This window comes from Rhamphochromis longiceps, linkage group LG4, assembly GCF_057381845.1.
Source record: "Rhamphochromis longiceps isolate RC_006_pf linkage group LG4, R_longiceps_female_GT1.1, whole genome shotgun sequence".
Lineage (NCBI taxonomy): Eukaryota > Metazoa > Chordata > Actinopteri > Cichliformes > Cichlidae > Rhamphochromis > Rhamphochromis longiceps.
The window spans coordinates 34,045,300-34,062,090 of NC_140560.1; the positions used below are offsets into that span (position 1 = coordinate 34,045,300).

At 40.2% G+C, this 16,791-nt stretch overlaps 1 protein-coding gene across 1 annotated transcript in view; it reads right to left on the reverse strand.

Annotated features, from left to right (window-relative positions):
• Positions 1–1,227: 1,227 nt before the first annotated feature.
• cacng2a (calcium channel, voltage-dependent, gamma subunit 2a) overlaps positions 1,228–16,791 on the reverse strand; it is an 84,750-nt gene continuing 69,186 nt past the window's right edge. The window contains exons 3-4 of the mRNA XM_085405297.1: positions 6,811–6,951; positions 1,228–2,045 (exon numbers count right to left, since the gene is read on the reverse strand). Coding sequence (XP_085261423.1) covers positions 1,510–2,045; positions 6,811–6,951 — 677 coding nt within the window. The 3' untranslated portion in view covers positions 1,228–1,509. The remainder of the gene's footprint in view (positions 2,046–6,810; positions 6,952–16,791) is intronic.

Below are 16,791 nucleotides of genomic sequence, written 5' to 3' on the forward strand. Positions count from 1 at the left end.
TGAAACGTGATGATTTGTTCCCCCTAGGGTTCGTATTTTATTCATCAGGACTTGATGCATCCAAGTATAGGATCATTCGGTTTTGGCACCTTCAATTTGAACAACACATTAAAAATCAAACGAAACAAAGAAATGACTAAGGCTGTGTGAGTTTTAAAAATAAAATACATACATACATACATATATTTATATATTTATAAAGAAATCGACCAAACCATTTAAAAAAGCAGTTTTGTTCCATGTAGATTGTTTGGTTCGTCTCACAAAAGCAGTAATGAACTAAATAAATAAATAAATAAGAAACATAAGAAAAATACACATGAAAACATTAATACTTTAGCGCCTTGGCTTTTCCCCCCCCCTTTATAATTATTAACCTTTAAAACTTAAGTTTCTCAAGAGCAGATTTGCTGTAATTTTATAGCATGCATTTAATTTCTGAAATTGTGAGTCACTTAGCTTCTCTTGTACTATTTCATATTTAACTTGTTTTTATTTTTGTGTTTGGCGTCCTCTTCTTTTCCTTGCCCTCTGCTCCTTCCTTTCTTATTTAGCAGAAGTCGTGTTTGGAGTCTTCGCTTTGTGTGACCTTTAACCCCCTTTTGTTGGCTCTTTCTGTTAAGGGGTTTCGACTCTCGCGTTACGACCCCCCCATATAAAAAAAGAAAGTGAACAGGGACCAAGAAAAAGACGAGAAGGTTCTATTAAAAGATATTATTCTACTGTCTGCGTCTGCCTGTGGTGGCTGCTGTACTGCTGCTACCTGAAGGACCATCTCTTGTTCTCGACCTTCGAATGAAAGCATACTAAAAGAGTCTTTTCTCATATTAACAACAGCACTTGGTTTAGTTAACTCGATTTTTTTTGTGTATGTGTGTGTTTTTTTTCTCTTTTTTTGCTTCGGTAAAGTCTGTATCTCTTGATTATTAACGTAATAATTTATTTATAAAAGTAATACATATATATATGTATACATAGTACCTTTGTTAGAGATTACAGATTGGGGTAATTCTTACTGAATCCCAAGCTGTAACAATTCACAGTTTTAATGCAAAAAAAATGAACAAATCAGTCAGTAAATAAAAGAGGTGGCAGGCTGGCTGAGGGGGGAGCTTGACCTGTTGCTCCAACCAAACTTGTGGGGCAATACTGTCAAACATAAGGGCAATGAAATGATGAAACCAATTCTTTGTCTCATAAATGCCCACCCCTCCCACCCTCCCTGTCAGCGCCCCGAACCTCACAAACAAATCCTGCTCAAAAATACCTGACAGAGCTCACTTCCTTGGGACATCCTGTCCCACTCTCAGTCCTCTGCCATTCAATCCAGGAACACAGCAGACTTGTTGAAACTCTCTCAACAATGGTAATGGAAAAGTCATGCAGCTGAACAAAAAGAACAAATGTCTATAAACATGGAAATCCATCTTCTCCTGGGGCGTTCTCCACCCACAGGGGTTTCCGTGTCTCCTGGTCTCCGCCGTGCTGGCCTGGCCTGTGTCGACTCTCTCATACAGGCGTGGTGCGGCGGTTCGCTGTGTTGGTGTGGCTCGAGTCTTTCAAGTCCTTCTGGATGCAGTTGTGGACTTGCAGGAAGTTGTGGTCCCTCTCAGAGTTGTAGGTGGCGGTTGGTGTGCCGGAGGATTTGAGGGTGTCCCGGGGAAGCGTGTACATGGAGATCTCCGTGGATGGCAGCGCGCTGAAGCCCTTGAGGCCCATCGGCGAGGTGTCGCGAGAATGTGACGGGTCTGTGGAGCGGGAGGAGGAGCGCGAGCGGCGTCTGTAGCGGTAGCGGTAGCTGGGGATCCGTGTTATGGCCGAGCCTTGGAGGTAGTCGGCCGCGCGCGCCCCTATTCGCAGCTGTCGATGGCGGTCGATGAACATGTGCACGGCCAAGACGCCCACCATCTCAGCCATGATGAAGGAGAGGGCACCGAAGTAGAAAGACCAGCCGTAAGAGTAGCTGTTCTTCTTCGAGTCACTTTTTGAAGGGTCTCCTGCGTTGGCTGATATGTACACAATGATCCCGATGATGTTGCTCAGGCCTGACGTGTTGGGAGATGTAAGATGGGCACAAAATAAGGGAAGAATTGTCGATTTATTGGGAAAAAAAGATAGAGGAAAAAAGACAAAGAGAAAACAAGACACAAAGTATCAGTCAAGATGAACTCAAGCCTTTAATCCTGGTAACTTACCATTCACACTCACACCAAATATGTTTAGAGTGCTGATTCAGGCACTGTACACAGTCTGCTAATCCTGTCCAACTCCTCATCCAACACGGCTGATGTTACAGTCTTAATCTTTGCCCTTTCTGTGGCAAAAAAGGACATTTATGTCTTGTCTAGATTGAAATAAAGCATATATTCTGTGTCTGAACATATATCCAAATATATGATCTCTTTATATATATTTACGTCTCCATCTATATATCTTACTTTGCCTTTTTAGTTTAGTCACACACACAGAAATGGTTGACATGGTATTTCTGGGAAGATGGATTGTAGGGAAAGTGTGTCAGGGACACCATATTTTTAGAGATGAGTCCCAACGGGTGGTTTTTAGCCTAGCAACAGGACCAAGAGAAATGAAAGGAAGGGAAGAGAAGAAGTGACTTGTAGCTGCAGTGACAGACGTGACCAGCAGCCCGAGAGTTTTCAGCATGGCCTTTTGAATTCATGGTGTAGAACATTAAGTTTTAAAAAAGTACTTTATAGCAAATACTGAGAGGAAAAACACCAACATCGTGTCTGTGCAGTAAAAATTAGGGTGCATCTGAGATTTTGTTACCTTTACACAGAGCCAAGCAAGCAGCTTCCCTCATTTACACTCTATGGGAACATATTCACTTGATCTCATTTTGAAGTACACTGTAAACCCAAAGAATTTAGCAGAACTTGTTGATGAACTTAAATGTTTCAGTTTATCAGAACTCTACTATATTGTGTACATTTCACATTTACTCTTTTCACTAAAATAAAAGTAAAATGTTTAATAATTACATTGAAAAATATTTAGTAACTAGAACTTAAAGTTTTCATTCATATCTGCCATGAGAACAAGTTGACATTACCTAAAAGGAATGAGTGAAACACAGTCACATTTGTTGTTCACTTTTGTGATCTTTTTTAATTACACAAAACTCAAAGATCTGGACACTGAAAACTCAAAAACATGTCACACAAACTGTACAAAAACCAATTGTGTACTTCAAAATTTAAAAGCACATTTCTTCAGTTCAACAGTATTTTCTTGGCCTCCACTGATGACACACTGCACTGTTAATATTCAAAAATATCAAATGCTAAAGACATATGTCTTTTTCAAATAGCAGATGTGACTAATTACACTGTAAACTGATGAAATGCTACATTTTTAAATGCTTATGTACAACCGTCCTGGTTCTGTTATTTTACAACCTGCTTTGTTAACATTCATATTCAAAATAATGACCATCAGAAATGTCTTGAAGTTCAGTTATTGCAACAAAAATAATAAAATAAAACAACAAAAACAATACTGTGCTCTGAGACGGTGATGCACACTTTTGGGGAACAGTTTACCAGATTACAGAGTACTCTCAAGGAATACAGTGTTGTTCAGTCCCTTGGTAATAGTTGTAGTAGTAGGTGTAGTGCACAGATCACTCCAAACATGACTAAGAAGTTCATCAGCAGTTCTTGGGAGACCTCCACAAAGTCACTCTGAAGGACTTTCACAGTCTGGTAATGAAGTGGGTTTTTGGCAAAGATTACTATAACGAGGGCCGTGGCATCATCTCAGATATGGCTCATTTGATTCGTCCTGAATGAATCAGAGAATGTGATCACAAACTAATTCTCTAATTCACAGGACTATTGTATGACAGATCACCTCTCCAGTTAATCATCATAATCATCTTCATCAGAAAAGTGGTTTATACTTGTTGTGACGCAGGAGATTCTGCAAATCTTTATAATACGTTAAGTCTTTAAGCACCATCCAGGAACCTTTGTTGTGTCGGAGTTATGTTCAAAAGCCATGTATTATTTTAGCTACAACTCTGCATTTTGTAGTTGTTTTGAGAACAAACTACACGTGGGTAGGTAAAAACAGATGATCTGTGTTCTAGACTGTAATCTGTTCTGAGTCCACTGAACCCCAGTGACAAATAAAGAGGAAAAGCTGAGATGGTCTGGGCGTGTGCAGAGGAGGAATATTGGATATAGTGGACAGATGATGTTGAAGGTTGAGCTGTAAGGCTGGAGAAAAGAAAGAGGAAAGCTAAAAATTAAAGCAAAGTGAATTCAAGAATAGAATTCAAAGTCTCAGTTTGAGGTTCATTTCAAATCTCTTTTCATTATTAACATTTTACATTTCAGCCAAAACTTTTGCTGTCTTACCTGTATTAGGATACTTCTATTTGAAAAAAGTAATTGACTGAATCAGATGGCCATTAGGTTTGGCGTGGAACGTGTTGGGCATGTTCTGTTTGAACCCCTTTGAAGGTTGGTGCTTTGAGTACACCTACATCGGAAAAAAAGTGCAAGTTATGACCTTTGCTATGGTGAGAACAAGAACCTATGCCTCTCATCAAATTGAGTGAAGTAGCTAACACATTTGGATTCTGGTAATATTAGATGTTGTTGAAAGACACTGAAACGAGAATTCTGACTTTCAAAAGGCTGAAGTAACATATCCCCCCCCTAAAAAGTTTATCCATCTCTCTACATCAGGGGTGTCCAAGTCCAGGCCTCAAGGGCCGGTGTCCTGCAGGTTTTAGATATCACCCTGTGTCAACACACCTGGTTCATTACCAGGCCTCTGGAGAACTTCAAGACATGTTGAGGAGCTCATTTAGCCATTTAAATCAGCTGGACACGTCTAAAACCTGCAGGACACCGGCCCTTGAGGCCTGGAGTTGGACACCCCTGCTCTACATGGTCATATCACGAAAGGTTAACTTCTCTTTGCTTTTACCAGCTTATGTCACTTTTTCTCCAGTTCTGAAATTTTCATTAATTCCGTCCCCTTAAGTTTGAAAGACTTCATCATAATGTTTATATAGGACAGAGAGCATTGTATCAAAAAAGGACAAAAAAAATCAAATACCTCAGAATAACACATTGTCTATAGTAAAAATGTAGCAGTCTGTCTCAGCTACCACGGTGAACTCATCTTATTAGCTGTTAGCTTATTAACTGTTAGCTAACGGTGTCACTGAATGAGAATTGCTTTGCTGACATTTCACTAAAATGGGTTGGAAAAAAGTGAGATCTAAAGAAAAGTAGAATACTTACTGTGATACAAACATTGGTGGTTCAATGAGTCTTCAGTCCCACCCACTCACATTTTAAAATCAAACTACTGCAGACACATGGGCGGACCTCCATATTTGACAGGAAATTACAGCATTAGTGGAGTCTTTATTAGTACAAAACAAACCTAGATAAAAAGGTCAGGTTATTGTTTTTAAAGCTTGCAGTTGATGCAGATTTTTATAATGGCCTAATAACTGCACTGCACTAAATGAATAATTTTCAATTGTTTTTTAAATGTTTAAAATGTTTATGAAATGTTCCAAAAAAAAAATAAAAGCGACAAAAAAAGAGCAAAAAAAACCCCCAAAAAACAAAACAAAACAAAACCCCAAACAAAAACAATTTGTTAAACTTTGTGGATAATGTTAGTGAAAGAACCTGTGAGCAACTAATAAAAGACAAGGACACTTTAATTCTCGGTCCCTGTTCACTCATTGTCTTTTCCCAGAATCTGAATCAACCCAGCTGCTATAGCAGACTAAAAACAAATATCTTTTATATTTGGGGTTCAAACTGACACCAGGAATCAAAACCTTCCAAAGATGTCGGCCATATAATTTAAATAAATTAGTAAAAGTAGCGAGCACTTAATAGCCAAAATAGTTGAAGTTGATCCAAAACAATAAATTATGAACTAATTCAAATGTAAGAAAATTTTAGATGAACATAAGCTATTTGAGTTAGTAGGACTGTTTTTAAAAAATTAAGTTGACATTTTCTTAATGTATTTAATTACTTTGAACATTTGGTTTACAGTGTAGATGTAGTCTAACCTCCAGCTTCCAACAGTTTAATGTTTATCCCTTCTTTAAGCAGATAATCGTAACAGATTATGAATAATACCTGCTGGTTTCAACTGTTATGTGGCATTTAAGGTAAAGTGACCATCAGTTTGCAAAAGCAAAGACAATATGTTTGATTGATTTCTTGTATTGTATCAAAATAGTGAATTTGTTGCTCAGTAAAAGCAATTTTACGTGCGTTGTACTTGTCTGCTTTGTAATTAGAGCACATATGCTTGTACCCAAACTAAATGTACATTTCATCTACATGTCAGTGCATTCTGATGTTATTTATTTGCTTTGGGGTGAAAAGATGCCATGTTTTTCATGAAACAGATGAATGATGAATTCAAAAATGGGGTTATAAATACAGAGGGTTGACTGATACATTGGGCTGATACTGCCATATCAAACACAGTACTTAAATATATGTTGTCCAGTGTGAATACTTTATGACAGAACATAACATAGAAAAAGAGCAGTGCATTAGTTAGCACTATTGCCTCAAAGAAACCCCTGGGTTCTTATGTACCACCTTTCTGTGTTTGCATTGGTTTCTCCAAGTTAACTAAACATACATATCAAAGGCATGCATGCTAAGTTAACTGATTCTAAATTGGCCTGCTTGACTGTGAGTGCGAATGATTGTCTGCAGCCAGTTCAAAATTAGTGCAGATGGTTTGACAAATTCTCAAGCTTTTGTTTCATTTTGCGGGTGTTTGACTGACCTGCAGACACAAAGAAGATCCCTGCGCTGAGGATGATGTTGTGGCGTGACTTGTAGAACTCACTGGCAGCTATACACAGGCCTCCCATGAAGAGCAGGATGACGCTGAGGATGGGGAAGATGCTGGAGGCTCGCACCGCACCTGGAAATCAGTGGAAGACGGGAGAGGGAAAAAATTGGGGAGAGGGAGGCCAATGGAGAATGGGATGTGATTTGGTGTACACACAGAGGGAGGACAGCCAAAAGGGCAAAAAAGAAAGTGGGGGAAATGGCAGGGATGAGCATAAATCAGAGGGAGCGACAAACAAAGACAGAAAAGCATATTAAGATCCATTTCAGCATCTGGTCCTTGTTTGTGAGCACATCCTAATCAACACCCCAGCAGGCCTGTGAAAGACTCCATCAACACTGTCTAGTGAGTGTGTATCCCCACAGTGAGCCTGTTACCCAACCTTATGTAATCACACTGCTTGACTCTACCTCTCTCTTCCTTTGCACACTTCTCCACACACCACAGAGCAAACCGGTTGCTTCATGTGAAAGGCGGTCCACAAAAGCGCTACGAGACTCTGGCATGTATATGAGCCAGGCCGCAGTGCAGAGGGATACAGCCTCTGTCTTTGAAACAAAACAGTGTCCTTGCAGCTAATTATCATGAGGAAAAAAAATGGAAACGGGATAAGAAGTTACTTTTGAGGTCAAACCAGGGTCATAAAAGAGCTGCACTGCACCCTGGGGTGTCAGGTAAAATTAGAGTTTGAGAAGCACACAGTTTCTCTCTAACAGTCACCTCCTGCCATACTTTTGCCTCTCACACTTCAATTTCCCCCATCCCTCCCCCTCTCGCCTGTTTAACATGCACACTTAGACTTTCATCAGGGTGGTTAAATTTTCACCACTTCACCTCATCTCCCCACGTTGCTGCCGCCTCAGCACTTTTCTCAGCTTCTCCCCAAAGTGCTGACACGGGGCTGGGTGGCTCTGTGTGGAGCTTGGCCGCTTGCACCTCCATGGGGACCAGCTGGAGGTCCCAGCGGCCCTTCTGCCTGCCTACCCGCCGCCATTCATCACTTCCCTCCTCACTTGATCTCTATCCTGGATCCGTTTGTCTCCTTCCCGCTGAGCACCGTGAGACTTCTTGGCTGATTGCTGGCTCAGTGGGAAAGCTACCTTGTGCCCTCAGGTGGGCTGGTTGGCATCAGCTAACAGCTGCAATGCCAGTGGTGGCCACAGCTGGCAGGGCGTTCACCCTCCACTGGGCTCTCACTGGTAACTACAGCAAGATAGGTGACTGCTGAGGCTCTGCAAAGTGTATGCCGTCATAATAAAAAATGAATAACAATTAGAAAAGAGTTGGCTGCTTGATTTCTTGATCTCACTCAAGACTATCTTCATCAATTTAATCCAAGCAGCAAACTCTACAGCTGATAAATGAAGGCAGCATCAATGTGTCAAAAACTGCAGCTCTGGCATTCAAAAAGGATGTACCTTTGTTTTGATGAAGGCAATTCCAGTACATTATTTGTATGTCACTTTGCACTAATTAGCAGGTATCTGTGTCTGTGCATTGCAACCTACACTCTATGTGTGCAGCAATCTTTCTACTCTTGGCTGATAAGTTATCCCTTCACCCTCTTATCCCAATATAATTATATCTAACTCTGAAAGGAAAAAGAGATGCGAGTGTCTAAAACTAATAGGTGATAATATAATAGCTATGTCTATCTTTGTGATAATGCCCTAGGGTGTTTTCTGACATTCAGACCTGAAAACATTGATAAATTCAGTCATGAATTCTTCTAAAGTTTTATAGGCAAAGATGACAAAAACCCACAAAGTTTTGATATGACACTTGTGACAAAACTGAAATACAGTAAGTCTGTTGGTAAGTAAAAAGGCATGTATTTAAAAACATATATCTCATATCATCCACAATAATACAGAGCTCCAGTTTGAATAGCTCTTATAGAAGCTCAACAACTTGGAAATTCACTAAGGGCAAAACAGAAGTTCTTGTCAAATTGTAACCATGCTGTGATTAGTCTCTTAGTAATTTAATTGGCTGAATAAACTGATATAGGCCATAACTCCTCAGACTGAAAAGTGAAGGCCAGTGAGGAAGTGCCTTAAAGCTGCATTATTTCTAATAGCCAGCAGAGGGCGACTCCTGTGAGTGCAGAAAAAATGTCTGTTTGAAATCTAAGGGGAAAAACAATCACTGGTTAACTTAATCTATGACTTTAGCAGACAATTTCCTGATAAGGTCACAGTTTCAACTGTTAGTCTCAAGTTATAGTCAACACAACATAATGTTGATTTTGTGAATAATGGGCCCAACTAAGGCCAAAAAGCATGATAAAGTTTAAAGATGGAACAACTATTGACAAGTTGCTGGATTAAAACAGTACACTGTCTCTTAGCTTCTCACTCATATCCACCCTTTTCCCTTTCAAAACACCAAGGTGGTAATGGCAAAGCTAAGCTTGAGGACGCATTGGTTACATCAGCCAAAAATCAAGAATTGAGGTCTTGTTTAGCATAAAGCTGAGATATGGACAAACACAAGAAAGATAACATGGTGCTGATAGTCTGTTGAGACCATGACAAAGGGTTTTGGTCTAATTCCCTCCTGTATCTCTAAACCAACTGAAACTCACGCTGAGCTCAGTGCATGGTTGGCAGCAGCAGTGCCGGAGTGGGCTACACTGCATAAGCAGTGGTGCAGAAAGTGAAGTGAGCACACAGAGGTTTGGATAGGACATGCATCCTTTCTCTGACATTGGCAACTAAGATTTTCAGCATATAAAGTGTGGAAAGGGTATAGCCAGGTAACGAGGACCTAACCACAAACTAACAACAAGTAATGATTGCGTGACAATTAGCTAATACGAAAAATAATCAGCAACAAAATTTAAGGATATGTCTTCATCAGGTTTTCACATAAAAAGGCTGTTAAAGTGGCAAAAAGCAGGTAGGGAGCAGGTGAGAAAATAATAAAAATACTTACATTATAGATCCACATCCCACTGACAGCGCACAGGAGGAGGCACATTGTTCACAGGTTTCATAGACTGAACATTCAGCTTTGGTGTGAAAGGTACCATTGTATGAAAATAGCACCTATTTGGATAACAGCCTATGACTGTATTTTTGGATGTTATGTAAAGTGGTGTAACGGACAGCAGTGTCATCCAACACTGCTGGTCCAGAGCAGATATTTCAACATCTAGTGACCACACTGACCTGAAATTCAGTATGGTGATTTGTGCTCCCCCAGAGGATGAATGCTAATGATTTTTGGTGACCCCATGACCTTTCTGTTCCGGGCATTACGAGGCCAAAACAAAAACAAAGCGAAACCGCTCCTCATCCCTAGAGGATTCACACTTTCATGCATTATTTGATATTTTAAATTTTAATGAGTATATGACATTTGGTGGGTTTGTTAATAGATCCAAACATATATATAGAATTAATTATAATGATCCCAGAGCTGACAAACAATTATTATTTTTTTATCTCCAAAACTGCCAACAGCCTGAAAAAAATTAAATAAAGTACGATGTTCATTCTGTTCTGCGCTGTACATGGATGAGACGACAGTTATCAAATAAATTACAATAAAAAAACTGCTGCTTTTACATTTTACACAGAAAATTCTGTTCAAAAAATGCAGACTGGATTTGTTTAAATAATGTTTGTCTGAATGGCCATCTGGGACAATGAATGCAAGGCCCACACTGTCACACAAATGCTCTTTACTTTAGGATTTATGGATTCACTTGTATATTTTTAAATGATGTAAGAATGCGCTGCCATACTTTTTATTTAGGATGTTACTATTTAAACAACTTGTAATGTACTTAAAAAAAGAAATTATGAGATACTGCATGGAAACAAAAAACTGTTTGACTTTATTTTTTTTACCTTTTATATTGTAAAATCAATGCTGATGAATTCAATTACAAAAAATAAAAAATCCGATATATTCCATCCATCTATTTCCTGCTGCTCCAGATTTCGCGGGAAGCAGTCTAAGCAAACACAGAGACTTCTGAGGGGACACCGAGGTGTTCCTAAGACAGCTGAGAGATATAATCACTCCAGCATCTCCTGATTCTACCCTCTGGTAGGGTACAGGCAAAACATAAAATCAGACCCTTAAATTTTAGTTAAAAATTCAAGTTAATCATCCAGCATACCAAAGACAAGCAAATGATTCTGAAACTAAACATCCCGCCATTAAAGTTACTTTCCATTTGTGGTGTCACATGGGTGCCAGAAATTACAGGAAGAACTCTTTTGGGCATTGAAATGAGAACAATTAAGTGGAAAAATCTACGGAGAGCTTCAATGAGGTGGTATTTGTTAAAATTTCTCTGCTATGAGCAACATGGATAGAAACGATTTAATATGTGAAACCTTAGTGCTTGATCTATAAAGGACCTAGAGAGCATTCATGTTTCTGACATTTCCTTTAAATTCATCCTAGCTGATCAAAACAAAAGACCTGGAGCACCTGGTTTTGGATAATAGGATGAAAATGACTGAGCTGAAGAGATTCACGGATCAGTAGCACCTTTATGAAACTGTTTCTGACCTGACATTGTAATGTCTCTGCTCCCTGCCCCACCCACATCCATCATGCCATCATTCAACATCACGATGTACTTATCGTTATATTTAACCTTGCCCGGCCACTGAGCTCCAATCTGTATGATGAAGAAGACTTTAATGCCGTTATTCGCCACCTTCCATTTTTCTTTCATGTGTCTGTCTCTGTCTGCTGCACACAGTCATCTCGCCAACTTTGTCACACAGCAAACGTCCCACATCTCATTTTTTCTTTGTCTTCCCCCCCATTTCTTTCTCTCTCTCACTTAATTTGCACTCAGTCAAAGCACAAGGCAGTTTGAGAGATAAAGTGTCATCTCGCCCTCCCCCCTCTCTCCCGCTTGTCTCCTTGCTCATCCACAGGGGATTGTGGGGTTTTGAGTAACCAGTGAGGGGGGATGATTAAATATTAAGTTGTCCTGAGAGTTGACCCCGCTCCTGTGTCCCACTCTAAACGCACCACTCTTCCTAAATGCCTCCCCCTCACTCTCTGCCTCCCTCACCACCTCTCCCGTTAACCCCAAAAGTATTGACCTGGCCATTCACAGCACATTACCTGCGTGAGGGCACGGGGGCTCTTTTTCATCCATCAGCTTCATTTGCAGGGACAAAAGAGGGACAGAGGGCCAACCAAATTTATTGATTGTTGACAGTGGGGCTGTTTAACGGTGCGGGATCTCAAGGTGACACCAAAGTTGAGGAAACCTCAGAGAGGCTCAGTTGCAGACAAACTTAGAGAGGAAAAGGAAGCCGATTTTGACTTTATTTCACTAATCAGCTGATACGCACATTGGTTAGCAACAAAATGTAACTGAGAATTTTGTCCATCTTAGTCCAGAACAACAGCCGACGGCTTTGATTCCTAAAGCTGCTGCTAAGCCTTTACAGATTGTATTTATTAATTTAAATGTCCATCAGTATTTGAATCTAAATGTGAAATTTAATTGCTACAAAATTAACAACTGAATAAATAAACAATTAGTGTTGACAAGCTTATTATGAACATGAAAATTCACGACTGATTGGGTACTCAAGCTGTGAAATTCAAGACATGAAACCCAGAAAGGAATGACTGGGTTATAAACAAGCATTCAGCCCCAAAGGCAATTGGTTAGATATCTAATATTAGATGTGCTTTTATTAATCCAAAAATAAATGCTTATAAACATGTTATTTTATATATAGTAATGAAGCAACACCTTATGAACCCTTAAACAAGCAAACTAATCCTTTCAGTGTATAGTCAACAGCACAATAAGCATTAGCAAATGTAAGCAGACCCTTTATAAGCCTTTAATATTTGAGCCCTTCTTGTCTCTGCAGAACGAGTGCCTCAGGTATGAGAGCTTCTGTGAAATCCTGAAAGCAATGAAAGGGATGCTGTGTAGTTCCAAGACGAGAAGCTCCAACTCATTTGCATGGCTTCGAAGGTCAGCTGCCACTCCGGTCCTCTGCATCCCCTGTGCTAACATCCATGTTTAGCAGTGCGCTGAAAAGTGCAGCGACCTTCAGAGTGACCTCCCAGCATGCAGTGAGCCTTCACTGGGATCAGGCTGCGCCAACATGCCCCTGGGTTTGGCTGACCACGCGCTATCTCAGAAAGAAAGGCTGAAGTCCCTGCAGATTTTTCATGCCAGGATGCACTCTGTTCTCCCGTGTAATACTGAGTGTGTCAGTGCTCACTTATCGTTTGTATGAAGCTCACATAGCTGTGTCTCTGAGCAGCTTGTTGCCTGCAGTGAGGACAGAGGATGGGAATTGTTGGATAAAGACTGGGCAAATAACTATGCCCCCAGGCAGTGAGGCTGCATGTCTGAGAGGCCACCTATTTAAAACCAGTCCTTTCTCAAACTACATTCTCAGGATTTCACATCTTCACTTTCCATCTTTATAGGATCAGCTGAGCCCCCGTCAGAGTTTTGGATCCTGCCTGGAGGGATGCTTAAGCAGAGAAGCATCCCCAGGGGGACGCAGGCAGAGAGACTGACAGGCTGACAGATACACGGGGAATAGTCACTGCTGTGGATGGGTGAGTGGTGAAAGGACAGGTCTATGATACGCCACCTCTTTGTCCTTCTTTTACACATTTACAATTAATGCATGCTGTCTCTGATATACATACATGATTTCTTACTGATTAGAAATTTGTATCTGCACAAACTGTTTTTTAAATAAATTTTAGTGGATTATTTAAACATGGCTTTAAATAGTTCCAGATAATGAAAGCCATCCATCCATCTATAGGCAAGAGGTGGGATACACCCTGGAAAGGTCATCACTCTGTCGCAGGGCTGACACACATCCATCCTTAATTAACAAATGAACCCATAAACAGTTAAACAAAATTTTAGTTACATAAATCTCACCAGTTTGAAAACTACTACCTTAAAGGCATGGCCTCAAATGACTTTATTCAGTTAGAGGATGAAATGAGGAACTGCACCAAGGCCAAGATAAATGACGATTGGAAGAATCTGTAAAGGTGCTGGATGACTGAGCGTGCATCAGGACAAGTAAAGGTACTGTTACAACGATGTAAAAATAAACAAACAAACACAAAAAGAAAGCAAATTAGGAACAAAAACATTATTTAGACAGTTGAATTGTGCATGCATTCCCCCTTGTCAGTGATTGCACTGCAAATACTGATGCACTGTAATACTGTAAGTAGTCTAGGTCAGCACATTCAAACTGATTTTAGTTCATGGGCAGCATGCAGCCAAAGTTTTAGTGGGTAAGACCAGTGAAACTGTTGTACTGTAAGCTATGTACAACAAACAAAGAAACAAGCTTTGTTTTTCATCATAAGGAAGTATAGCTGCATGGAGAAAATGTTCAGATTTAATGAACAAATCTGACTGTCTATATTCAGTCAATCTGCTATTAAATCCCCCCCCCCCCCCCCAAACCCCCCCCCCCCCAACAATAAACAAAAACAAAAGACAGCTGTTGTCAATCAAATGAATGTGTCTGAATAGCAGGCACTGCATGTCTGTGACAGCAAGATGGCTGTAAAAGTGACAATTACTCACACCTCTGGCTCAGATGAAAAGATAGAACTTGGATCATGACATCATCACAAGTCATGATCCATAAATTACAAGTGCTTTTCTGGATGAAATTACTGTTAAAAAAAGTCTTGATGCACACTTAATCATCCAGGTAAGGAAATCCTGAAAAGTTGATTCTGTTGATCAGGGCTTAGCGTTTTTACTGCAAAAAAGGAAAAGTTATTCTCTTCTGCACACCTGCCACATTAAACCCAGCCGTGTGCCAGTTCTGGCTTGCAGGCCGTGCATTTGACAATCCTGACCTTGGTGAATGAAGTTTAACTCTTTTACAGAAACCAAGAAAGGTTCATACAAAGGTCTGCTAGCTTTATATGACTGTTTGTGCACATTTAGTGATGCTTATGATCTACACAAGTGCTATATCTTCACAGCAAATAGAAAAGGTCTCATTGATAATTATTATCAAGCAAAGCAAAGTGGCTTAATTCTGACAGACAGCTGCTAAGAGAGGAGGGTAAAATGAGTGGAAAATCACTGCCAATCTCAACAATCCCATCCAAATGACAGCTTTAACCTCTGTGCTAATATGTAATGACGGCAGTGACCTTCGCGGTGCATTTTGTTTCTGAAGCCCTGACTTCAGAGCACATGAAAGGATACTCTCTGGAGTCCTGTGATTAGCACCGAGGTCACAGTTTTGATTTAGGTTGAGGTCACCGTCACAGAGAGCGGAGCATCTCGACTGTTTTATGTCGTGACATAAGTTTAGGAACTTTTCTGGTGATGAATGCTTCTTGCAGCTCTCACTTGCACTTACATTAAAAGCTGTATCATGGCTTATACTATATTTGACTTTAGCTGTGCTGTCTGCTGATAATTTGGTTTGAGGAGGCTGAGTTTGATTTCCAGAAACTTCAGGATGGTAAACCTGTTTTTGATACATTTGGAAAGCTCTGTATGGCACCAGCACAGTACTTTACACTACCTCTCTGTTATACATCCATTTCTTATCTACATTTGATGATGCAGATGCCAGTTTAAAGTATAAATAGTTCTGTAAAGACCAATAAAATTAAAAGTCACTGCTTTTCTCAAACTTTAATTGATTTCTTCTCCTACTGCTTGGTGTCTGTTTGCCTTGTGATGATTGGCACTTTTCTATTTACCAACAATATGACTGTTTTTTTCCCTTCTTCTTCTGTCAGGAGCTGAAATGAGAAATGCCGCATAAGTTTACTTTCCCCAGATGGACTAAATCCCACCTACTGTGATTTTATTGAGCCGGAACACTGTATATCGCTGCTATTTGGTTTCTCTTATGACAACAGAAAAGTAGGCTAGCAAGGAAAGTATCATTACAGTGTAGTGATAATATATTATTTTTTAAGGCTTGAGTAACACTGTGTGCAGTTTTTTCTCTTTTTTCTTTCTCTGTGCAGACATCCTGGCTTCAGCATGATGGGAATTATGGAAGCGGGGTAGCCCCGCCCATCCCTGCCATCCTGCTATCATGCGTGCCAACCTGCTCGCAGAGACCCAGGGTGAGAGCGGATACTGTGTGTACTGTATTGATTGGCACGGCTGCAGCTCGGGCTGGTGTCCGAGCTCTAGCACTCTTCTGCACTGGCTGACAAACAACTTAATGAGACTCAACACCCATGCACACCCATGGCTGGGCTTCACCAGCAGCTGGTCCTGCTCATGTCACAGTGGTTCCACACTTGCAACCTTTGTCCAAAGAAAAAACCCAAAACTACTACCACTGAGGCCTCACAAAGCAAACTGAGAATATACAAGTCAGAGTTCTAGTCAGATTCCTATAAAACTGCAGTATATGTGTACCTTTTTTTTTTTTTTTTTTAACCAAGACGTCTTATTCTTAAGAATTCTCCTATTCTAGTAAAATGAGACGTGTTATATTTGAAATTTCAGTGCTCAAGCCAAGGCTTCATCATGGAACTTTATAACCTAGCGGGTGATGTCCCATGTGGCTACATTCTGTCATACTGTCTACGGACTACATAAAAATGTTCTGGGGAAAAAATGCAACATATTTTAAAATATATTTAAATCTTTGTTTTTTGACAACACACAAAATACACATACAAGTAATCAGGGCCCATTTAATTTTAAAGTCCTCATAGTACCATATCATCCCTATAGAGCACTTCACTCTCAGACTGCGGGCTTACTTGTGGTTCCTGGGATATTTGGAAGTTGAGTGGGAGGGAGAGCTTCAGCTTCAGCTGCCTCTTCTGTGGAACCAGATCCCAGTTTGGATTCAGGAGTCAGACACTGTCTCTACTTTTAAGATTAGGCTTAAAACTTTTCTTTTTGATAAAGCATATAGTTAGTGA